This window comes from Vanessa cardui, chromosome 28 (assembly GCF_905220365.1).
Source record: "Vanessa cardui chromosome 28, ilVanCard2.1, whole genome shotgun sequence".
NCBI lineage: Eukaryota > Metazoa > Arthropoda > Insecta > Lepidoptera > Nymphalidae > Vanessa > Vanessa cardui.
Window position 1 is genome coordinate 6022746 of NC_061150.1, and position 27271 is coordinate 6050016.

At 37.0% G+C, this 27271-nt stretch overlaps 1 protein-coding gene and 1 non-coding gene across 2 annotated transcripts; one reads left to right on the plus strand and one right to left on the minus strand.

The window, feature by feature from the left end:
• The first annotated feature begins 1860 nt into the window (after nt 1–1860).
• LOC124541607 (ATP synthase subunit beta, mitochondrial-like) lies at nt 1861–16777 on the plus strand. Its single transcript, XM_047119528.1, has 12 exons — nt 1861–2062; nt 3211–3288; nt 5009–5191; nt 6276–6413; nt 7715–7812; nt 8406–8504; nt 9388–9546; nt 10545–10667; nt 12384–12596; nt 13729–13848; nt 15663–15734; nt 16673–16777. The coding sequence occupies exons 3-12, from the start codon at nt 5071–5073 to the stop codon at nt 16775–16777; spliced, it is 1248 nt and encodes a 415-aa protein (XP_046975484.1). The 5' UTR covers nt 1861–2062; nt 3211–3288; nt 5009–5070.
• Nucleotides 13174–13255, minus strand: Trnal-aag. Its single transcript has one exon. It is a non-coding gene; the product is annotated as a tRNA-Leu (tRNA).
• Nucleotides 16778–27271: the final 10494 nt, after the last annotated feature.

Below are 27271 nucleotides of genomic sequence, written 5' to 3' on the forward strand. Positions count from 1 at the left end.
CTTGCGCGTTTTTACATGTACCCGTTGCTAGAGTAAGTAAATTTGATTTTGTTTATTTATGATGAGCCGAGATGGCCCAGTGGTTAGAACGCGTGCATCTTAACCGATGATTTCGGGTTCAAACCCAGGCAAGCACCACTATATATATGTGCTTAATTTGTGTTTATAATTCATCTTGTGCTCGGCGGTGAAGGAAAACATCGTGAGGAAACCTGCATGTGTCTAATTTCATTGAAATTCTGCCACATGTGCATTCCACCAACCGAACACAGCGTGGTGGAATATGTTCCAAGTCCTCTCCTTAATGGGAGAGAAGGCCATTGGCCCAGTAGTGGGATATTTACAGGCTGTTACTTTACTTTATTTATTTGCTTATACTTATAATATAATACTAGTAGAGTATAATATAGTAGTAGTAGTATAGTTTGTTAATATATTATAGTCATCAAGGTGGGTCTGGGTTATTCTTCCAATAGCGTTACCTTGTTACAATGGTTTCCATGGGTTCGATTCCCTTTTTTCGATTGAGTCGATGTAAACACAGTTCATTCGTTTTCTATGTTGTCTTGGGTCTGAGTGTTTGTGGTATCGTTACTTCTGATCTTCCACAACACAAGTGCGTTAGCTACTTACATTGGGGTCAGAGTAATGTATGTGATGTTGTCCAATCAATGTTTTTAACTTTTCACTTGTTAGTTGTCGAAATAAACACTAACAGCGGTTCAAGAACCGATGTTTTGTTTTATGATTGTTTGCAGTGGCGGACTTACCAATAGGCTAAGGTAGGCTGGAGCCTAGGCCTAGATTTAGAGGGGCGGCAAATTTAGACCAAATTGTCTTTATCTTAGAACTAGCGCGCACTGGTAACTTTTGTCACGGTGACTGTTTCGTCACTATTGTCGAGTCCGTTAATATGTATGGAGGTGCGCGCACGTTACGACGTGACATTTGTGTCTGCATCTGTACATATTCACGGACTGAAGAGTGACGAAACAGTCACCGTTAAAAAAATCACCAGTCCACGCTAGTTGTTACAGTAATAAAAATACCTTATAATTATATGTATACACATTACGCCCGTAATCCGTACACTCGTCACTACATAGCGGGTTGGAAAAATAATCTAGTAACTGACAGAAATATCACCTAGTTCATAATCATACTAATAACGGGAAAAAGCCGATGTAATGAGGACGATCGAACACAAATATATTTTCATTTTCAGAATAAATTGTGATTGTGAACTAAACTAACGTATTGAATATCAAGTCAGTATGGGCGGCAAAATCGAATAGCCGACTAGCGGCAAATTTGTAAATCCGCCACTGATTGTTTGTGTAATGTTTTTGTTAATATATCAAAGGATATATAAGAGGCAATCGCTTCATTCTCGAGCTGTTATGCTTTTATATTGCATTGCATTCATACACATTTTGATATTAATTAATTGTTAAGTTTATACTAGAACTGGTTCAATCCTCAAATCAACCCTTTCCTTAAATTTCTGTTTGGTGGTAGGGCTTTGTGTAAGCCCGCCCGGGTAGGTACCACCCACTCATAAGATATTCTACAGCTAAACAACAGTACGCAGTATTGTTGTGTTCCGGTTTGAAGGGTGAGTGAGTCAGTGTAACTACAAGCATAGCATCTTAGTTCCCAAGGTTGGTGGCGCATTGACGATGTAAGGAATAGTTAATATTTCTTACAGTGTCATGATCTATGGGTGATGGTAACCACTTAATATGAGGTGAGGTGGCCCATATGCTCGTCCGCCAACCTATTCCATAAAAAAAAGCATGCAAAGTAAACTGGAATACGAAAGATAAACTCAAAGTAAATATCTTTCTTGTTTAGTTCTCAAACCAACCACCAAAAGCACCCAAAGCTTGCCCTACATCATCACCTAAGCCGTCAGCAAAGTCATCATCTAAGTCATCACCTAAGCCATCGCCTAAGTCATCACCGAAACCGTCACCCAGAAGAGAAAGAAAAGAGCCCGCGAAAAAGTCATCGCCCCCTCCGAAGGCTGCGGGTGCCGGGTCGGAAGGGAAGATCATTGCAGGTATCTGATGATGATCATTTTCTTATGGCATTGGTAGGTTGGGTCACTGAACATAAACACCGTATTTTTTTAAATTAAGATCAGACTAGCTGATGAGCAAAATTACAATATCCAATTAACTTAATGGAACCAAACCGCATTGGAATAGCGTGGTGGAATGTGTTCAAAACCTTCTCTTTGGGAGAGGAGGCCTTAGCCCAGCTGTGGGAAATTTACAGACTGTTACTTTACTTATTTTTTAACTAAATGTATATAATATTTCACCGATCCGCATTGGAACAGTGTGGTGAAATATTACTAAAGTTATTAATTTATTCGACATTATCTACGAATTTTTTGTTCACGAGACCGAACACAGAGCCGAGATGGCCCAGTGGTTAGAACGCGTGCATCTTAACCGATAATTGCGAGTTCAAACCCAGGCAAGCACCGCTGTTTCATGTGCTTAATTTGTCTTTATAATTCATCTCGTGCTCAGCGGTGAAGGAAAACATCGTGAGGAAACCTGCATGTGACAAATTTCATAGAAATTCTGCCACATGTGTATTCCACCAACCCGCATTGGAACAGCGTGGTGGAATATGTTCCAAACCTTCTCCTCAGAGGGAGAGGAGGCCTTTAGCCCAGCAGTGGGAATTTACAGGCTGTTGTTGAGTTGTTTTGTTGAGAGACCGAACAAGACATTCGTAGATAATGTCGAAATATCGAGCTCCACCGAATAAAAATAAAAATCATGGTAAATATCCCGCTATATGTAATTTAATAATAATATAACTTTAGTAATAAAGATAATCATGTTAATTTAAAATCTTATGTGGTGAAATATGTTCCGAATCTTCTCCTTAAGGGGAGAAGCCTTATCCCAGCCGTGGGAAAGTTACAGGCTGATGTTTGTTTTTTTTTTTTGTTGACTAAATGTCCGTCCAGATTTCGTACGAGTAAAGTTTATTCATTTATTTAAATACTTTATTGATCACCACAATGTAAATGGGACAAAATGGAATGCAATCCCTATTTCCATGCACTTACTTTCTCGGGTCGAACTGACGCGAGAATCTATAGCAACTAATAGCGTCGAGTGGCGCGATAGGGAGCTTTTTCTATTGGTTGTGTATTGATTTGACTCATTTTATCTTTTCTATCGACAGTAATCGGTGCGGTTGTGGATGTCAAATTCGATGTTCACTTGCCGCTTATCCTGAATGCACTCGAAGTCCCCGGACGAAGTGAGTTATGCTATATTTTTTATCATATATACATAGCTAATATCACCCAGCGGTGGTAAATAAATATTATTATTTACAAAAATCAAACAGCCGATCAAATTTTAACATAGAAAGAGAAGAATGTTGTGCATATTTATGTATATTATATTATGTATAACATCGAAATGCACTGTATTATTATTATATATATTTAAAGGCATCTATGTATATATTTTAAAATTTTCTTTACCTTCTGTGCACACCCTACTGACTACCTACTCTCCTAAACTATTCTGGGTTGGCTGGCAGAAAATGCTGTTATAGCGTTAGGTCCGCCCTTTGTACATGTTTTATTTGTGCAGTAAAGAATAAGAAAAAAAAAAAAAAAGATAGAAGCTCTGAAGCAAGGCACCCATGAATTTCTGTATGCTTAATTGTGTTTGTAATAAAATTCCGCAGACGTTTTTAACTTTGCCGTTTCATAAGTTCAAATCGTTGGTAAAAAATACATTGGTATAAAAAGCATATTATTCGATACAGGATTTTATAGATGATAAAAAAGCGTGGAGTTAATACCTGTTGACTTCCATGCAGGATATATTAATTTAAATAATTGTGTTAACTAACATGACTTTGTATTTTTTTAATGTTGAAAAAGAGTCACTACTGAGTTTCTTGTTGGTTCTTCTCGGTAGAATCCACTTTCCGAACCGATGGTAGCTTCACTTAATTGTAAAATGACGATTAAAAAGTGCTTGTAAAAGACTACTTCAATAAAGTTTATTTTGATTTGATTTTGATTTGATCTTCTGCTTAATGAGGAAGAAAAACATTATGGAACCTTTGTTCTTCTCTCATCGATCTTATTTCAATGTAATTCTTTAATTTGCTCCAAAACTTCTTTATGACATTACTGGCTGTTTTATTTAAAGACCCATAAAATTGGATAAGGCCACTCCTGAGTATGGAAGAAGGTTTTGAAGCATAATTTAATAGTAAAATAGTGTGACTAATAGATTTAGTATTATGGATTTATTTTTCGAGCTCAAGTTTTTAATCATTGTAGAAGCATTACACTTACTTATTAACACGTTCACTGCGGTACGAGGTACATTCTCCTATTGAGTGCGTTACTAGGTCTATAAGACCCCTTATTTTCTTTTACCTACAGATTCTAAATACACCAACCCTCTGATGTACGCTTTAAGGTTTTAGGTCAAACAATTCGTAGTTAATATTAGTGTACTAAAAAATTATATATTTTTTTTGAATTCAATCAATTAAAAAGGTTGTAGTTTCTTAAATGTTACGAGGTCTACTAAGCCTCGTACCGGTGAACGTGGTATATGGTCAAATTAAACACTGCCACTGTTTCGGAAAAAGAAACACTCTCACCTGAGAACTGGCGAAAGAAACTCAGCGGGTCTTTTTTGTCAAATTAATTGGATACATAATTGTATATAAATAGAAACAGCTACGAGGCGATCGTTTAATTCCCAAGATGTTTTTTTAACATTAAACACTTAAAACTAAACATTTAAAACTGACAGTTATCTGATTTATATACCAATTACAGACGTACACAGCACTGCTGAAGATTACTGTCTAGCTGCTTAATAATTATCTTTTGAGATTACAAAAATATTACAAAAAAAAATAAATAAGATAAAAAAAGAATTTTCAATTACAAAAAAAAGATGTGATCAATCATAAATTGTTGTCTCATTAAAAATGTTTTTAGAACCGCGTCTGATATTGGAAGTCGCACAACATTTGGGCGATTTCACATGTCGCACTATAGCAATGGACGGCACGGAAGGTCTGGTCCGTGGTCAGCCGGTTATAGACACGGGGGCTCCCATTACAATACCGGTTGGCGAGCCAACGTTGGGCAGGATTATAAATGTTATCGGCGAACCCATTGGTGAGTTTGATCAAAGTTTGTAACAAACACAAATACCACTTTTCGAAAGTAAATTTAAATAAATATCAATTAATATTTATAATGAGTTGTTTTAATTAGAATCTATCTGCTATCCTTAATATAAGAACATGGTGTTAATTTTGTGTTATTTCAGTAGTTGGATGGCAGAATAAAAGTATGTTTTACAGTGATGCTCCAATCTCTCTATCTTTTGTTACAATGCCCCGCTATCGTCCATTTGTTTTCTAATGACGGCTCAATCATTTTTAAAATGAGAAATATAATTACATGCCAGTATTAAATGCTATGCCATCTATACATATAATAAAATTGGAGTGTGTTTGTAATATTATAAATCTCTTTTTTACTCAATGTATATGTATGTATACACGGTTCATATACCAAAATAACATTTTGTGCAATTTTTGTCTGTCGGTCTGTTTGTTCCTGCTAAACTCTGGAACGGCTGGTCCGATTCTACGGAACTTTCTTTGGCAGATAACTGATATAATTAGGAGTAACTTAGGCTACATTTTTTTTGTTTTTACATTAAAACGCGTAAAAGGTCACAGTTACAGCTAATATCAAATAATATTAAATACAGTTTTATAAATTATTGATGAATTAATTACAATAATAATTGTATATAATAAGGTAAATTCAACAGCCCCTACTATATTCATAATATGCAATAACGTTAGAGCTGAGATGGCCCAGTGGTTAGAACGCGTGCATCTTAATTAATAATCTTAATTTGTGTTTATAATTCTTCTCGAGCTCGGCGGTGAAGGAAAACATCGTGAGGAAACCTGCATGTGTCTAATTTCATCGAAATTCTGCCACATATGCATTCCACTAACCCGCATTGGAACAGCTTGGTGGAATATGTTCCAAGCCCTCTCCTTAATGGAAGAGAAGGCCTTATCTCAGCAGTGGGAAATGTACAGGCTGTTACTTTACTTTTACTTTTATGCAATAACAATGTGATACAATCAATAATACAGAACCAAATGACAACACCGTATCGGAAATAAAATAAAGAAAACTTAAATGTGAGTTTGATCTACAATTTTCTATATACTAGACGAGCGTGGTCCAATCGAAACGGACCAGTTCGCGCCAATACACGCTGACGCGCCGCCATTTGTCGAGATGTCGGTCGAGCAGGAAATTCTCGTCACAGGGATCAAAGTTGTCGATTTACTTGCTCCATACGTCAAAGGTATGAGAAAATATGTATAATATTAATAAATAAAGTATCGAGATGGCCCAGAGGTTTAACCGATGATTGCGGGTTCAAACCCAGGCAAGCACCGCTGATTCATGTGCTTAATTTTTCTTTATAATTCATCTCGTGCTCAGCGGTGAAGGAAAATATCGTGAGGAAACCTGCATGTGACAAATTTGATAGAAATTCTGCCACTTGTGTGTTCCAACAACCCGCATTGGAACAGCGTGGTGGAATATGTTGCAAACCGTCTCATCAAAGGGAGAGGAGGCCTTTAGCCCAGAAGTGGGAATTTGCAGGCTGCTGTTGTTGTTGTTGTTAAATTAAGGATTACATTTTTTTAATGGTATATGTTGGCGTACGAGCATATGGGCCACCTGATGGCAAGTGGTCACCATGACCCATGGATAATGACGCTGTAAGAAATATTAACTATTCCTTACATCGTCAATGTGCCACCAACCTTGGGAACTAAGATGCTTGTGCCTGTAGGTACACTGTCTCAGCCTTCAAACCGGAACACAACAATATTGAGTACTGTTATTTGGCGGTAGAATAACTGAAGAGTGGGTGGTACCAACCCAGACGGGCTTGCACAAAGCCCTACCACAAAGTGAAATCTATATTATTTTTATTAATTATTAATATTATAAATGTGTGTTTTACTTTGTCTGTCTATCTGCTGCTCTTTCACGACCAAACCGCTGAACCGAATTTGATGGAATTTGGTATGAAGTAAACTCGAACTCCAATAAAGGACATAGACTACTTTTTTACCTAAAATATGACAACCAATACTCTATAACGCGACCGAAGACGCGGGTGATACTAGTCAATGAGAGAAATAGTGTCTACAAATTTTGCTTTTTGGTACTATCAGTAGTAATTTTGCGGTCTTTTCCACCTGATGCTGAAAACATGTCATGGTATGGATATATATTATGGGGAGGAATGAAGATCATGTTGTAAGGAAGGTCTTGAGCATGGATGTGGATGGATATAGAGGTAGAGGACGACCAAGTAAACGATGGATGGATTGTGTGAAAGACGATATGGTTAGAGAGAATGTTACTTGTGAGATGACGTCTGACAGAGAAGTGTGGAAGGAGAAGACTTGCTGCTTTGACCCCGAATAAAATCAGGATAAGGGTGAGGATGTTGATGATGATGATGCTGAAAGGAATTGCTTTCTCGCTCTAAACCAGATACAGCGTTATAGCATATCTGACCATAAATCAAGATCTATTGTCGGATGGATTGGGTTGTAAGTTTAACAGCCTTGTGTTTGTTCTTAGGTGGTAAGATTGGCTTGTTCGGCGGCGCCGGCGTCGGCAAGACGGTTCTGATCATGGAGCTCATCAATAACGTGGCGAAAGCCCATGGCGGCTTCTCTGTGAGTACCTTACTTACAAAATGACGATGCTTTAAGTAAAAATAGAGATTTGCATTACTACAGTTGTTTAAAACGGGATATATAGCTAGTTTTGAATTTTTATTCGGTGGAGATATTTCGACATTACCTAGGAATTTCTCATGATTTGAGATGGCCCAGTGGTTAGAACGCGTGCATCTTGTTCGATTAATACGGGTCCAAACCCACGCAAGCACCACTGAATAGTCATGTGCTTAATTATTTTTGTTTATAATTCATCTCGTGCTCGGTGATGAAGGAAAACAGCGTGAGGAAACCTGCATATATTCAATTTCAATGAAATTCTGCCACACGTGTATCCACTAAACCCCATTAGAGCGGCATGGTGAAATATGCCTCCAAACTTCTCCTCAAAGGGAGATGGGGCATTAGCCCAGCTTTGGGAAATTTACAGGCTGTTGTTGTTTGTTGTTATATTCGTCATTTGGAAATATGAAAAGTTGATCCAAAAATTTGTTGGTCTATTCTACATTGGTAAGTTAAAGTTTATCCAATTTTATTTTATGGCAAAACTCAATGTAACGATACAGGAAGTTTCTGTAACTCTGTTTTAGGTGTTCGCCGGTGTCGGCGAAAGGACGCGCGAAGGTAACGATCTCTACAACGAAATGAAAGTCGGTGGCGTTATCACGGATAGCTACAAAACTTCCAAGGTATACAACGATTTAGAATCACATAACAATCTTTTTGTAGTTATAGCAGGCAGGATAGCTCATCTGTTATGCGAATCTGTGACGGCTGCTGAAAGGACAAATAGGGTAGGAATTTTTAGTGGGTATTCCGAAGTACTAGGGCAAAGTCCTAGGCACCGACGATCTTCACGTACCCACTTCATGAGATAAATAAATTTGGCTCACCTGATGGAAAGTGACTACCACCGCCCATGGACACCTACAACGTCATAACTATAGTCTGTTCGCGTTAAGAATACAGTGAGTTGTCATTTTTCACCGGCCCCTTTGACCAATCAAATCTTTTCAAATTACAAAGTCAAGTTCACATTGAACAGGTAAAGACATGAGTTCGAACGTGATGGTTGTGGATTTAATTAATTATTAACTGATATTTTTATAATTTAAATTAAATTTTAAAAATAGAAAAAGTTTGAGAAATTCTGCGACCACGTCTTACAAGAAGAAATTGCCATGTTGGATTTAGATGATGTTATGGAACTTTCTGCAGAAGATTATTTTATTATAAGCACTAACGACGACACTAGTAATAGTGATTAAATATTAATGACTTAATTTAGATTTTTTATTTTAATGTGTATTTTTTTAAATTCATTATACTTATTATTTAAGACAAATATAGTTTGTTGGAATTTTAAAACAAATACCTTTACCCTTCTTTTAAAAAGATTTGATTGGTCAGGGGCGGAGTAAGGCCGGTAAACAATGACAACTCACTGCATTCTTAACGCGAACAGACTATAGCACTATATGTAAAAGAGTTATTCCTTGGGCAAGCTCCTCAAGACACTCTTTCTATTTTGTCTATCATTTTATTTCAAATTTAAATAAAAATCATTTACAGGTGGCTTTAGTGTACGGTCAGATGAATGAGCCGCCCGGCGCCCGAGCTCGCGTCGCCCTCACAGGTCTGACCCTCGCAGAACACTTCCGCGACAAAGAGGGACAGGACGTTTTGCTGTTTATCGACAACATATTCCGTTTCACCCAAGCGGGCTCTGAGGTGAATTACCTTTACATATATATTACAATATAGCGAAAAATAATGCGTTAAATTGCAGTCATATGCCACAGTTCACAATATTTCGACAGATTACAAACTGTCTCGTCAGATTGCAAACTAACGAATTTCGTAATCTTACGGTGACATCAAAATCAAATCGAATCAAAATACTCTTTATTGTACACCATTAAATAAATCACATAGACACGGTTAGGAAAGATGTACAAAAATATCGACAGATTACAATCTCCCCCTAGTCAGATTGCAATCTAACGAATTTCGTAATCTTACGGTGACATCAAAATCAAATCGAATCAAAATACTCTTTATTGTACACCAGTAAATAAATCACATAGACACGGTTAGGAAAGATGTACAAGAGACGGCCTTATCGCTAACACAGCGATCTCTTTCAGGCAACCTTAAGGTAGAGGAAAAGCAGATATAGAAAGAGGTAGAAGTGTACAGATATAAACATGATAAATAAATACAGTGTAATATTAATATATTAAAAAAAAATAATAATAATGTACAGTACCTGATATCTAAAATGCATACATATATGTATCTATCTAATTAAATTCAAATTATCTTCTTCTTCTGCCTCGCCTTATCCCGTTACGCGGGGCCGGCTTTCCCAATCATGCGACGCCACTTGCATCGTTCTCGAGCGTCTTGTTCGTGAAGTCCCAATACCTTCATGTCCCTTTGGACATTTGTCATCCAAGTTGTTTGGGGCCTTCCTCTACCCCTCTTTTTTGTAGCGATGGAAAGGCACTTCTTAACCACGTGATCGTCCGGTCTTCTCATAACGTGGCCGTACCATCTCAATCTAGCCTCAGAAATTTTTTGGACATTAATTTAATTTTTGTATATTAAAATTTTTGAAAAAATAAATTCAAATTATAATATACAAAAATTAAATTAATGTTCAAAAAATTGTCGAAAAAGAAATCAATAAAATAAGTAACATATATATATTTTTACGCAATTGTCAGGTATCAGCTCTCCTCGGTCGCATTCCATCAGCTGTGGGCTACCAGCCCACGCTGGCGACGGACATGGGCACGATGCAGGAGCGCATCACCACTACGAAGACGGGCTCGATTACAAGTGTGCAAGTAAGTTTTACGATCAGTGTGTGTGTGTGTGTGTGTGTGTGTGTGTGTGTGTGTGTGTGTGTGTGTGTGTGTGTGTGTGTGTGTGTGTGTGTGTGTGTGTGTGTGACCTTGATGTTTTTATTTTATCAACAACATCAAAAGCCTGTAAATTAACCAGGACTGGGCTAAGCCTTTGAGGAGAAGGTTTGGAACATATTCGACCACGCTGTTCTAATGTTGGTGGAATACACATGTAGAAGAATTTATATGAATCACAAATTAAGCACATGAATATTGATTGATGCTTGTCTCGCATTTGACCCGCAATCGTCGGTTAAGATGCACGCGTTCTAAACACTGGGCCATCTCGGCACACAATACATTTAAACAATCATTATTGATTTGAAGATAGGTTTTTTGGTAACACTAAAGCAGGGGATACTATGGATGTGTGACGTCAGATCTGCATAAAGATATCTTAATCCGCATTACATCACCTACCTGCCAGCGAAAGTCCCGTCGAAATCGGTTTAGCCTTTCCAGAGATTAGTTATTTTGGTATCGGTACCGTGTATACATATGCATTTAGTTATTAAGTGATTTATTTTAATATTCCAAACAGACACCAGTTTTTTATATATATATTTACCTCTTAAAACCTGATTATGTCTGTCCTAGTTAGTAGACGATAAGTTAATTCTACGAAGTTATACATCGGTTTCGTCAATAACGATTCACTGTATAACAGTAATTCCCCGGTGACGGCATAAAGCATATGTGAGATATTGGCCCAATTAAGTATATAAATGTATAAAGGGCAAGTGGGCATTAATAATAAGGACTGGCCATTATTAATAATGCTCAAGAGCGATGGCCATAGTTTTTCACTTGACCAGCCATGTTAATAATGCCCGCAGTCCATGTTTGAAGACAGTGTTTGATCTTAAAGAATAAATGATTCTATACTTTAGGCATCGGCAAAATTCGTAAAACCGATCACATTCGAATTGAGTATGCTCTCCCAAATTATCAATATTTATTTCTCATGTGAATATGATCTTTACACAAACGTAATAACTTGTGATATCATATGACCTAATATATTCGTCAATTGGACACGTCGATTTACATGCACTTGCTTTATCGGGTCGAACTGACGCGAGAATCTATAGCAACGAATATCGTCGAATAGCGTCGAGTGGCGCGATATAGAGCTATTTCTATTGGTTGTGTAAATCGGCAGTAATCGGTTTTATTTTCATTTCATTGCATTTTCCGATGCTACATCTAATTTGTGTCGTACTATTCTTGCAGTCCTTAGTTATAAGATATTTCTTTTGATTTTTCTCAGTTTAAGGATATTGTTTTTAATAATATTTTCATCAACATAATATTAGGTAACTAATGATGTTATTACATTGTTTTGTTATATTATCTCAAAGAGATTAGACAACGTTTCCGATGATAACAACCTGGCGGATTAATTTTTTGCGACATGTTTTACGTTTGTGGCCCTATTTCAACTTATTTACAATAAAACTTAATAATTTTTAGTATCTAAACCTTCCTCATGAATCCCTCTGTCTATCAGTGAAAACCGCATGAAAATCCGTTCAGTAGTTTTGGAGTTCATTGCGAACATATAGATACACAGACGCGGCCCGGGACTTTGTTTTATAATATATTTGGAGACGTTTTCTAAGACCAAGTTTACTTGAAGTAATCTCAATATCCCAGGCAGTATACGTACCAGCTGATGATCTGACGGACCCAGCTCCCGCGACGACGTTCGCCCACCTGGACGCAACCACAGTATTGTCCCGAGCGATCGCCGAGCTGGGAGTGTACCCAGCTGTGGACCCCCTCGACTCGACGTCCAGAGTTATGGACCCTAATATCATAGGGCCTGAACATTACGGCGTAGCGCGAGGCGTCCAAAAGATTTTGCAGGTTCAGTATACAGACATCTTTTGATAATGTAATAATATTTTTATCCTATCTCAATATATATGTATATAATGTAATAATAATAATATTTAATAATAGTTTTCTAAATCTTTCTTTTTCACCCTTGTTACAATTATAGATTGCAAAAACATGGTACAGTCAGAGTAAGAAAACCTTCGTCAGCTTTCAAATTCATTCCTTTATCAAGTCTTGAAACTCTTGGTGTCTCTTTGTAACTAACGCACTGAACTAACAACTGCATATAAAATTAAACTTACACAGTATGATAACTTGGTTCAAAATAGTGTAACATCTTTGGACTGCGTCTAGTTTTATATCAACGTGAAACCTTTTTAATGGCGGAATTAGTCGTTACAAATTTAAATTAGATGTGATATCTTCTACTGGATTGTCAAAATATGTCTGTCAGTGTCGTGTATTCTCGATCGGTGAAGCAGATTATCGCTCGTACTGAGCACACGAAAGTAGATCTTAAGGTGACGAACCTTTTCTTACTCCGACTGCACATATAAATGACAAATATGTAAATACCGTTACATCTGAAATATTATAAAATGAATGGCAGCGGTGGGATTTGAACCCACGCCTCCGAAGAGACTGGTGCCTTAAACCAGCGCCTTAGACCGCTCGGCCACGCTACCGATGATAGCTAACATTAAAATATGGAAGGTTTTTGTACGTTTACCAAATATAGCAAAAAAACATGTAAATATTGTCAGAACGCCACTGGCTAACTCATGATATCTCCGCAACCTTAATTCAGATTGATTTCATGGTGGTAGGGCCTTGTGCAAGCCCGTCTGGGTGGTTACAACCCAATCATCAGATATTCTACAACCAAACAACAGTACTCAGTATTGTTGTGTTCCGGTTTGAAGTCTGAGTTAGTGTAACTACAGGCACAAGGGACATAATATCGTAGTTCTCAAGGTTGGTGGCGCAATGGCGATGTAAGGAATAGTTAATATTTCTTACAGCGACATTGTCTATGGGTGATGATGACCACTTACCATCAGGTGGCCCATTAGCTCGTCCGCCAACTAATAGCATATAAAAATGATAACAAAATTAAGTCGTACTTTTAAGATGTTTTTGATATTTGAATGAACGGTAGGACTACAAGTCGCTCCAGGATATAATTGCCATTTTGGGAATGGACGAGCTCTCGGAAGACGATAAGCTGACGGTCGCACGAGCCAGGAAGATACAGCGGTTCCTCTCGCAGCCGTTTCAGGTGAGACTTTAAGACGAGACTGTAAGAGCTAGCCACCGGGGATTTTTGTCACGGGGTTTTGTAACTTAAAGCATGGGGACTTTAAGTTGTTTGTCACTGTCACGTCACGTTTCCAAAGTGGAGTGCGATCATTAATAGAGACAGTGATAATACATTTTCAAAATCGAAGTGTCATTTGCCACTATGGATGGTGGACGGTGGTTCTCTGTGAACTCGTGAGACTCGGCAGAAAAAAAAAGCGAAGAGAATACTGGGTACTAATTTCTTTCCACGCTTTAATTTTCACGCGAATATCTGAATACTCTTTCAATTTTTTATCATAAAGAGCTGGTCTCTTTCCCACTTCTTCTATTAGAACATCATTATCAGTATCGTCTCCACGAATGTGTACGTTTTGAATAGATGGTGACGCCATTTTGCGCGCGCCAAAGTCAGCAGTCAAAGTGCAAATGGCGAAAGACTGACGACGAGAGTGACAAATTTGTCGCTAGTGCACTCATTGCTATGATAAAACGCAAAGACGCTGACAGTTGTGCGCCGGTCGGCGGACACAAATGTCACCCAATTGTCACGTCGTAAAGTGCGCGCAACTCCATACATATTCACAGACTCGACAAGAGTGACAAAACAGTCACCGTGACAAAAGTTACCAGTGCGCGCTAGTTCTAATCATTACTTCTTAAATGCGTATTAGCTAATGGTGTATTGTCAGTCTGTTTCCAATTTATATGAGACTTTATTGTACTTATTTGTACTAATATTGTTATTGTGATAGTAGCTCTGTCTGCATGTTTGTTCATTCATCGTTCACTGCCAAAACCTGAATCGAGTTTGATGATATACTGGAACTCAACAACAACGACATCCTGTAAAGTTATTCATTTCAGGATATTTACCGTGTTTTTTATTTTTGTTCGGTGGAGCTCGATATTTCGACATTATCTACGAATGTCTTGTTCACGATTATGATCGTAGATAATATCGAAATATCGAACTCCACCGAACAAAAATAAAAAACACGGTAAATATACCGAAATGAATAACTTTAATAATAAAAATAACCATGTTAATTTAAAATATTATATTCTGTAAATGGTCTAGCAGACTCACCATGAGGAAATTGCACTGGCAACTTTCGACATAGTTTATTTTATTAAATGTTACGTGTTTATAAAACCGTTAGGGGCTGTTACCCCCGTATCTCTCTTACGAGTAACAGCCCGGACCTAAAATCACGGTAACATGTACTTTGAGACGTAACAGTTAATAAAAAAATTTATGTCCAAAGTCGCCAATGCAATTCCCACATAGTAAGTCTGCTAGACCCTTTTCCACTGCTGGGCTAAGGGCTAAAGCCTCTTCTCCCTTTGAGCAACGGTTGGAACATATTCCACCACGCTGCTCCAATGCGGTTTTCTCACGACTATTTCCTTCGCCGTCAAGCGCGAGATTAATGATAAACACAAATTAAGCACGTGAATATTCAACGGTGCCTGCCTGGGTACAATCACCGGTTAAGATGCACGCGTTCTTTTAAAAAAATTGGTACCCAGTTATTCTACCGCAAATAATTTAACTGAGTGTATATATACGAATAAGGAATCTGATATATACCTTACCTTACCTACCACACCTTACCTTTACCTTTGGTCTGTGGCACTTGGCCTTGAATAATCTACATTTCAATGAGGAGCGAGGTCTGTGTGTGTGTATGTGTGTGTATGTGTCCTTGTGTGTGTCTCCCTTCCGGTGCGGCTAAGAAAAACATAGATTTCTCTGTGGCGCGGGCCCTAACGTCTGTCTTTTTATAAAAGGTAGCGGAGGTGTTCACCGGCCACGTCGGGAAGATGGTGAAGCTCGAGGAAACCATCAAGGGATTTAAAAGGGTGACTTGTTTTATTACGTTTAATTTGGTGGTAGGTTTATGCTTTGGAAATATTGCCCTGACAAACAGTAGTAGTTTGTAAGACAGTGTAGTGTGTACTAAAGGACATAACATCTTAGCTCCCAAAGTTGATGGTACGTTAGCGATGGAAGAAATGGTTTATTTCTTACAGAGCCATTGTTTATGGGTGGTGGTAAACACTTGCCATCAGGTATCCCATTAGCCTGTCAGCCTACATGAGTTTTCATGTCCATAAAACAAAAGCAACGAACAAACGCAGCCTGTAAATTAGCCACTGCTGAGCTAAGGCCTCCTATCTCATTGAGGAGAAGAGTTTGCAACATATTCCACCACGCTGTTTCAATGCGGGTTGGTGGAATACACAAGTGGCAGAACTTTTACGAAATTACAAACGTGCAGGTTTCCTCACGATGTTTTCGTTCTGAGTCGAGCGGGAGATAAATTATAAACATAAATTAAGCACATGAATATTCAATGGGGCTTGCCTGGGTTTGATCCCGCAATCATCGGGTAAGATGAACGCGCTCTGACCACTGGCCTATCTCGGCTGATTCCGTAAATTATTCTTAAAACAAACTTTTTAGACACTTAAAATAGTTGTTAAATGACGATTCAAAAGTGCGTGTAAAAGCTTACTTGAATAAAGTATATTTAGATTTTGGTTTTTTGATACGTAAAGATTAATATAATCAACGGGGAAATGCTGCTAGCATTCTTGCCACCATTCCACGCGGTCAAGATTTATACAGTAACTAGTTTTAGTTCATATTTGTATATATATATATTTAAGCATTTAATGTTGTTAATTCTTATGTTAATAAAGGTTATTTATTCTACGTCAAAAATATATATATATATATATATATATATATATATATATATAATAATAATATATAACATAATAATATATTTTCGAAGATTCTAAATGGGGAGCTCGATCACATACCGGAGGCTGCGTTTTACATGGTGGGGACGATTGAAGATGTGATCGCCAAGTCGCAGTCGCTCGCTAAGAATATTTAAATACATGTATCATTCAAACAGTGCTGTTTTTATTTTTAACATTTTAACAGACAGACCTGAGAAGTTTCTATATTTGTGTATGTTATTACGCCACCTGTAGTATGAAACAACTTAGATCACATTCGTAAAACCGATCACATCCTAATTAAGTACGCTTTCCCAAATGTTACGAGAGTAACCCTAACCTTCAATACGGTGTTATGACATTTGATTCTATATCATTACTTATATCACATTATTATTGCATATTATTAATATAGCAGGGGCTATTGAAGTTACTTTATTATATACAATTATTGTTGTAATTAATTGATCAATAATTTGTAAAACTGTAAATAATATTATTGTACATGGCATAGCATTTGATTGTATAGAATACGATTCTCCTAAAAACATCGTATTATCAGCTACTTCAAGACGGTCACCATTTAAAGATATATTATAATTTTGCTTGCTAACATTAGGTAGGGTAAAAACTACACATTTTGTTTTTTGAGCATTCAAAACTAAATTATTTACTGTAAACCAATTGTGTATCTGTGATAATGCACCGTTTACATCGTCATAGTCATTTTTTTTCCTGTCAACCTTAAAAATCAGCGAAGTATCGTCAGCAAACAACATTATATCACAAATACGCTTAACATAGAAAGGAAGATCATTTATATATACTAGGAATAGAGGGGGACCCAAAATTGAACCTTGTGGAACTCCCATTTTAACGTAGATCCAGAAGACTTTATTCCACTAATGAAAACTTGCTGGATTCTTTGACTTAAATATGAAGCGATGAGATCAAGAGCTTTACCTTTAACACCGTAATATTTGAGCTTATAAAGAAGCGTTTCGTGTTCTACACAATCGAATGCTTTATATAAATCACAGAATACTCCAATAGCATTCTGTGATTTCTCCCAAGCATCGTAAATATGTTTGAGAAGCGCAATCCCCGCATCAGTTGTCGAGCGACCTCTTCTAAAACCGAATTGAACACCATGAAAAATAACATTTGAAACGAAGTGGACGAGAAGTCGATTTAAAATATTTTTTTCGAAAATTTTACTTTGGCTATCCCTACACTTGTAATATCACATGACCTTATATATACGTCAATTTGTCACGCCATTTACACGCACTCGCTGTCTCGGTTCGAACTGACGCGGGAATCTATAGCGGCGAATAGCGTCGAATGGCGCGATAGGGGGCTGTTTCTATTAGTTGTGCGAATCGGCAGTAATCGGTTTTACGAATTTTGCCGATGTTACATCTAAGTTGTCTCGTACTGAACATTAATACCTTGGAACGTAATACATTTAAAAAAACGCGTACCAGAGAATTAGGGTTTACTTTTGGCGCGAAGTTTTAGCGCTTCGGACATCATATTTCTGAGGCATCGAAAATATGTCGTTGTAGTTGGTTTTTGTTAAAAATTATTATTAATTCATTAATCATAGCAATGATAACATTAATTACTTACATAAAAGTAATTAATGTTTTCATTGCTATGACTGGTTTAACTAATTAATGTATGCATACGAAAACAGGTAGATTTTTGTATATATCGAAGTATTGAACTTACGGTGGGTTAAAGATTTAAAGAACATAAATCAGGCAACAAAAATTGTGGGCGGCGAACAACAACAACAACAACAGCCTACAATTTCCCACTGCTGGACTAAAGGCCTCCTCTACCTTTGAGGAGAAGGTTTGGAACATATTCCACCACGCTGTTCCAATGCGGGTTGTGGCAGAAACACATGGCGCATGTGGCAGAATTAAAATGAAATTAGACACATGCATGTTTCCTCACCATGTTTTCCTTCACCGCTGAGCACGAGATGAATTATAAAGACAAATTAAGCACATGAATCGGCGGAGCTTGCCTGGGATTGAACCCGCAATCAGCGGTTAAGATGCACGCGTTCTAACCACTGGGCCATCTCGACACGATATGGCGTCGAACCGATTTTCTAAGCTCTGCCTACATTCTATCCAAAAATTAGTCTTCACATTTAATATGCACGTGCACGTCGCTTTCCAACGTGTAAGCGGCCATCTTGGTAAAGTGACAGCTGTCAAATTTGACAGCGCTAAACTTGTCAAAAGAGCGGATGCCTTAAGACATGGGTAGTTTCAATCAATAATCCATATATTGAGAAAGTATACTTTGCGTACTGTTATAACGGAGTTCCCGAAAGCCTTTTTAAAAAAAGAAATTGAAAATAATTAAAACGGGTTTATTAAAGTTTTATTAATAATTAATAAAATAATAGACTTTATGGGACAATAAATGTGTGTCGCGATTGAAAGATGGAATGGGACTGACTGCTTGACTGCCTTTCTTAGTACTACCGTGTGAAATGATGAGAAAGGGGTTGTGTCACAATTTTAGATAACTAAACCCGGATATAACAGTACGTTTAAAACCACTAACAATATTATATGTAAAGTTGTTTAATAATTCAAGAACAAGAATTTATCGTCAGTATTGTTACACAAAATCGAATTTAAAGAAATAATTATACAAAAATAAAAAATTAGCCATGTTGTAACTACACGCTGGAGAGACTCCTGCCCTCAGGAGTGGAAGTAAGCTGGACCCTTGCACTTTGACGGTCACGCCACACATCTGGGAAGGGGGCGCGTTGGTAATCTGGAAGGAATGTTCCTTTAAGCAAGAAGTTTTCATTAAAATAATAGTATTAGTAATAATAATATGCTTAATTGTTTACCTATCTTAATCTAATATTATAAGTAATAGTCATGCCAAGACTATTAGCGACGTCAAATCTGATTAGATAACAAGAGGAATTGAATACCTGAACCATTATTTTCGAAACGTCATACGATATTTTATGCAAGAGAGACTTTTGGGATGGCTACGGTGGTAGTAGAAAGAGAAGAGACAGATGTCGTGATAGGAACTGGCAGAAACGGATATAGAAGCATATAACATATGCAGGGTGACTTAAAAATGGTTGCAAAGCTTTGAGGAGAAGCTAGTATAGGCAATTCAAAACTATTTAGGCCAAGGTTGTCATAGACAAAGTCTGCCTAATTTAAAAAAAAAAAAACCAAAAATCTGCACTTTTTTAAAAAAGCTAGCTCAATATAAAAAAAAAACAGTCAAAGTTTGATTTTATTTTACATAATTAATGTTCAACCAATCTTCGGAAAGCAATTATCAAGCATGTACATAACACATACACAAGCATCATAAGAAAAAAAATGAAGTCATTTAAGTGCGTGTAATCTATCAAACAAAATTCTATTGAGTTGATTTCATATTAATTAATAAAAAAAGGAGATAATATTTTTTGGTTCAATACTTTCTAAATATTAGCTTGATTATCCCTCTTTCTTTTGAGGTATAACTAGAAGCCTAAGTTAGCTTCTCTTTAAAGCTTTGCACCCAACTTTAAGTCACCCAGTAGATATATAACATAGTATTTGTTATTGGTTTTCGTTTTAAATAGGTACTAATATTATAAATGAGAAAGAACGTTTTGACCAAAGTATAGTACGACACAAATTAGATGTAGCATCGGAAAATGCAATGGAATGAAAATAAAACCGATTACTGCCAATTTACACAACCAATAGAAATAGCTCCCTATCGAGCCATTCGACATTATTCGTCGCTATAGATTCTCGCGTCAGAGAAAGCAAGTGCATGTAAATTGACGTGTCAAATTGACGAATATATTAGGTCATATGATATTACAAGTTATTAAGTTTGTGCAAAGATCATATTCGCATGAGTAATAAATATTGATAATTTGGGATAGCGTACTCAATTCGGATGTGAGCGGTTTTACGAATTTTGCCGACGCGACATCTAAGTTGTGTCGTACTATACTTGTATTGTGGAAAATCAGAAGTAACGATACCACAAACACCCAGGCCCAAGACAACATAGAAAAGTAATGAACTTTCTACACCGACTCAGCAGTACCCATGAAAACCGGTGTACACAAGAAGGTCGTCAATGTTATAAAATATAGGAATAAAGTAAACATTTGTACATTACCCGTGCCTCTCTTCTCTGCTGTTAGAGGCATCGACGTCAGCAAATACTGCTGGTCGTACAGGATACCTACATTGTATACTATTTTGAACCTCTCCGAAGTCATGTATTTAGTCAAATTCGCAGAGCGTCGCATCATTTTACAAATTATGACAGTTATCGGGTTCTTTTTGTGTCAATTTTAGCTTTAAAAAGATTAATGTAAAGAGGTTTAATGTAAAAAGTCTATATATTTGGTGTCAAAAAGTGAAATAGATTAAAAAAATAACAAGTTAAAATACTTAAAATTTAAATCAAACCAAATATAGTTCTAGCTGCGAATTTACTTTAACATAAATAAAACATCATAATTATCAAATCAAAATCATAATATACTTTATTCAAGTAGGCTTTTACAAGCACTTTTGAATCGTCAATTAACAATTTAATGAAGCTACCACCGGTTCGGAAAGTAGATTCTACCGAGAAGAACCGACAAGAAAGTAAGTAGTTACTCTTTTTTAACATTTAAAAAATACAAAGTGATGTTAGTTAATAGAATTATTAAATTACTATATATGTCGTAAAAAACTAAAGGGGCGTCGTTTCAAAAATGTCGAAGGAAACCTATTTTTTTATGGTATACGTTTTCGGACGAGCATATGGGCCACCTGATGGTAAGTGGTCACCACCACCCATAGACAATGAAGCTGTAAGAAATATTAACTATTCCTTACATCGTCAATGCGCCACCAACCTTGGGAACCAAGATGTTATGTCCCTTGTGCCTGTAGTTACACTGACTCACTCTATAATGTTGTTAACACAATGTGACGCATTGTTATTTATATCTATTAAAAACATCCTGAACCTATCGAGACACAAGATTATAAACAAACCACAGAGGGTAACAATACACTAATTAAACATTTACGACAGGCCGTACGCTGTCAGGGCCGTTTCTAATCTAGGCATATTAGGGTAATTTCCTATTAACAATCACATGTTTATATTTTAATATTTATTTCTGCCGACTTACACAACCATTAGAACTAGCTCCCTATCGCGCCACTCGACGCTATTCGTCGCTATAGATTCGCGTGTCAGTTCGACCAAAGAAAACAAATGCATGTAAATCGACGCGTCAAATTGACGAATACATTAGGTCATATAATATCACAAGTTATTACGTTCGTGTAAAGATCATATTCACATAAGAAATAAATATTGATAATTTGGGATAGCGTACTCAATTCGGATGTGATCGGTTTTACGAATTTTGCCGATGCGACATCTAAGTTGTGTCTTACTATACTTATTTAATTGATCTGAGGGAGCCCCTACCGATCACGGGGCCCTGGGTACTTGCCCTAAGTGCTCAATGGGATAGAGGGTCTGAAGCCTGTTCCAATCGAAGTGTTAAAAAATAAAATTAACCTTAAATGTACGTACGTATTTCATGCGATCTGCTAATAACTCAGCTGTATTGTGCTCTACTAAGAGCCTATGATTAATGTATCTTTATTTATAATACAACACTATTGCACTTCACTACTTATTTCTAATTTTACTTCCGAAATTCACTTAGTGGTAGGGCTTTGTGCAAGTCCGACTGGGTAGGTACTACCCACTCATCAGTTATTCTACCGCCAAATAACAGTACTCAGTATTGTTGTGCCGGTTTGAAGGCTGAGGCAGTGTAACTACAGGCACAAGGGACATAACATCTTAGTTGCCAAGGTCGGTGGCGTCATTGTCTATGGGTGATGCTGACCACTTACCATCAGGTGGCCCATATGCTCGTCCGCCAACCTATACCATAAAAAAAAATCCGATGACTTTTGTTAGAGGTCTTGGCCCAGTGTTTAGAACGCGTACATCTTAACCGATGATTGCAGGCACTGACCAGGCAAGCACTGCTGAATTTTCATAATATGTATGTGCTTAAAATTCATCTCGAACTCAGCGGTGAAGGAAAACATCGTGAGGAAACCTACATGTGAATCAATCAACCCGCATTGGAACATCGTAGAGAAATATGCTCCTAACCTAACCTATCCTCTGCAAAGGTAGAGGAAGCTTTAGCCCAGCAATGGGAAAGTTACAGGTTGTTACTAATGGTTTATTATCATCATTACACAGTATAAAACAAAGTCGCTTACCGCTGTCTGTCCCTATGTATGCTTAGATCTTTGAAATTACGCAACGGATTTTGATGCGATTTTTTTAGTGCATAGAGTAATTCGAGAGGAAAGTTTTGTATACAACACATGGACAATATAGTATTTAAGTAATTGAGAGTCGAGATGGCCCAGTGGTTAGAACGCGTGCATCTTAACCGATGATTGCGGGTTCAAACCCAGACAAGCAACGCTGATTCATGTGCTTAATTTGTCTTTATAATTCATCTCGTGCTCAGTGGTGTAGGAAAACATCGTGAGGAAACCTACATGTGACAAATTTCATAGAAATTCTGCCACATGTGTATTCCATCAACCCGCACTGGAACAGCGTGGTGGAATATGTTCCAAACCTTCTCCTCAAAAGGAGAGGACGCCTTTAGCCCAGCAGTGGGAATTTACAGGCTGTTGTTGTTGTTTTGTTGTATAGTAATTAAACACTGTTAATTTTAGAAGTTTCTAATTTGATATCGTTACATTTTTTGTAGATTATACAGTATTATTGTCAGTATTTTACCCGTGTGAAGCCGGGGCGCGTCGCTGGTATTTTTAAAGGCTTTATAAACAGATGAGTAATATTTATACCCAAACCCAAACTACTTAAAACGCTTCCAAAACTACTGAATGATAAATCGCGCAGAGTGTGAAGCCGGTTTAATTATATGCTAAAAATGAATGACGGCATTTTTAAGAAGACTTATTACTTTAGGTTTTCCGTTGTTATGTTATATCAAGACTAGTGACCCGACCCGGCTTCGCACGGCTTAACATTTATTTTATTTATATTTTTACCGTTTATTTATTTTGATTTTTTTGGCTGCTTTTTTCCGGCTTTTAACAATAGTTTTATTTCAACTTATTTAAAAGGCAACTATAATTTTTTTTTATGGTATAGGTTGGTGGTCGAGCATATAGGCCACCTGATGGTAAGTGGTCACGATCACCCATAGACAATGACTCTGAAATATTAACTATTCCTTACATCGTCAATGTGCCACCAATCTTGGGAATTAAGATGTTATGTCCCTTGTGCCTGTAGTTACACAGGCTTAATAAACTATATACCTAAACCTTCCTTATGAATCTCTCTGCTTATTATTGAAAACCGCATGAAAATCCGTTCAGTAATTTTGGAGTTAATCGCGAACATACAGACATATTCGGTCGGGGGACTTTGTTTTATAATATGTAGATAATGATGAATATTTACCTATATAAAATAACCCAACGTCACTTTATGAACTGTTCGAATATTTCCTCATCGCTAGAGAGAGATAGCAATATGTATGACGTCATTTATATCAGTCATAAATGGGGTAAAGTGACAGCCATTTTGACATATCAACTAAATCACGTGACTAAATTTTGTCTTATCATCTGAGCTCTAATTTTAAATGACTGACATATACACAAGAGTGAAGAGGAAATGTCTTTCGGGTTACATGGTCACTCTTGTCCAAGGAGTTCAGGCAGGCTTTTCTGCCACGGTTCTCTTAATGACACAATAAAAAGCTCTTGCCGCCATCGACGTTCCTGCTCTTACTGTAAAAAAAGTAAAGTAACAGCCTGTAAATTTCTCACTGCTGGGCTAAGGAGAAGGTTTTGGAACATATTCCACCATGTGGAATGCAAAACAATATTTTTCTTCACCAACGAGCACGAGATGAATTATAAACACAAACTAAGCTAAAATATATATATAGTGCTTAATATATATGTTTGACTGGGTTTAAATCCGAAATCATGAGTTAAGATGCACGCGTTCTAACCACTGGGCCATCTCGGCTCTTACTCTTACTGAGCCTTGAGGAATTCGTCGTGATGATGCTAAGAGACCTGATGGATTAACTTTGTTTCCCTGGGAACTCGGAAGGGCCCTTGTTTGGGACGCCACATGCGTTGACACGTTGGCCCCATCTCATATCCGAGAAACAATGGTAAGAGCCGGTGCCGCTGCGGAAAAAGCTGAGGAAAAATCTAAATATTCGTGTCTTAATTACTTTTTGTCTTGTTTGAAACACTTGGAACTTGAAGCTTCATTTAAAATATAACACTTCGCCTTATTGCCGCTGATGATAAGAGGGCTGGTTCGTTTTTGGCCAAAGGATCGGAATTACGATTCAATGGGGAAATGCTGCTGGCATTCTTGCCACCACGTGTTCATGATTTATACATTGAAACAACAACAACAACAAAAACAAAAACAGCCTGTAAATTCCCACTGCTGGGCTAAAGGCCTCCTTTCCTTTTTGAGGAGAAGGTTTGGAACATATTCCACTGCGGGTTGGTAGAATACACATGTGGCAGAATTTCTATGAAATTTGTCACATGCAGGTTTCCTCACGATGTTTTCCTTCACCGCTGAGCACGAGATGAATTATAAAGACAAATTAAGCACATGAATCAGCGGTGCTAGCCTGGGTTCGAACTCGCAATCATCGGTTAAGATGCACGCGTTCTAACCCCTGAGCCATCTCGACTCTTTATACATTGACTATTGTAAAATTCATAATTTTATTTTAGGAGACTTAATGTTAATAATTCATATGTAAATAAATATATGTATTAATTTAATGCTATTTAACAATAAATAGGTACAATTGGCAATGACGTAGGTGATTAAGCGATGTGGACTTTAATTGGAAATAATTTTCGTAATTATGTGTTTCGTAGTGAATGTAACTCTGCCTGTCTGTCTGTCTTTCACACAACCAAACCGCTGAACCGAATTTGAATCAAACTCGAGCTCCAAGAAAGGACACTTTCTTCCCTGACACATGACAACCTCGATGTCCGAAAATCGACAATAGCGCGATTTTTTAAGACGTTTTCTACCTCGCACAACCAAACTGTATAACCAGATTTCGCCGGCGGTTTTTCTGTACCGATACGATTTGGGTAACATCAAAAAAAGAGCGTACTCCTTCCTTAAAGGCCGGCAATGTACCTGCAAGCACCCTGGTGTTGCAGATGTCCATGGGCGTCCTGCTCTTTTGCCCCCTATAACATAAAAAACACGCTAAAACGCGAGCAAAGCTTCGGACCACTACTAGTCCATTTTTTACAATTTTTTCGAAAACAATAATTATAGTCATGCAATATTCGTTCAGATATAAACTTGTATTACAAAACAAAACAGTAATTATAATACGGTTTTAATGATTCATTTAATTAAACATTAATTTCCTCTTAGCGAACCAGTTATCTGTGTTGCAGAACAATCGATATCCAAACTATCGATAGTATTTACTTGATAGCAGGGCTTTGTGCAAGTCCGTCTCGGCAGGTACCACCCACTCATCAGATATTCTACCGCTAAACAACAGTACTCAGTATTGTTGTGTTCCGGTTTGAAGGGTGAGTGAGTCAGTTTAACTACAAGGGACATAGCATCTTAGTTCCCAAGGTTGGTGGCGCATTGACGATGTAAGGAATAGTTAATATTTCTTACAGCGTCATTGTCTATGGGTGATGGTGACCACTTACCATCACCCATGCTCGTCCGGCAACCTATAACAAAAAAAAAGTTGACTTCGAATACTATTCAGGATATCGATAGTAGGTACTATCGACAGCATCGTTTTGATCAATACCATCGACACTATCGATTGTATCGATAGCTCTTCGTGGGCATTACTATTGATAGCAGCAATGCTTATTATAATAAAAAAAAAGAATAAGAAAATCTATGAAATAATATGAAAATGCTGTCATGAATTAGAAGCAAATTGTTACTACACTTAAAGCATGTCGTGTCTACATAAACAAAAATGTTATGATATTTCATTTGATTGTCATTTTATTTTTGAACATAAAATAAAAATAAAAATAAAAAAATATATAATGGCAATAATTGTCACGTAACAATACTATCGATAAGCTATCGATTCTATTCTATAACCTTAAGTATCGATAGTCTATCGATAGTGGACTATCGATATGCAACACTAGCAGTTATGCATAAGCTCTCGAGATGTGCAGACGTGCGTTGTATTATTCTCTATTTACATATTTTAAACATCCTGTGTGCGCGTGACTCTGAGGAAAAACCACGTTAATAATACGTTTTATTTTATGTTATAAGTTATTATAAATATCAAAAGCAGAAAGGATCGAAAAAGGTAAACAAATTTGTTAATTTTTTCTATTAAAACATTCATATTATTTCACGGCTATGATCTTACAAAAAAAAAACGTTAATTTAAATATGCTGGTGTTATTATATATACATTCTTTTTGAATATTTTTTATCTTTATTAACATAAGAATTAATAACATATAAGAACTGCATACAATATATTTAAATAT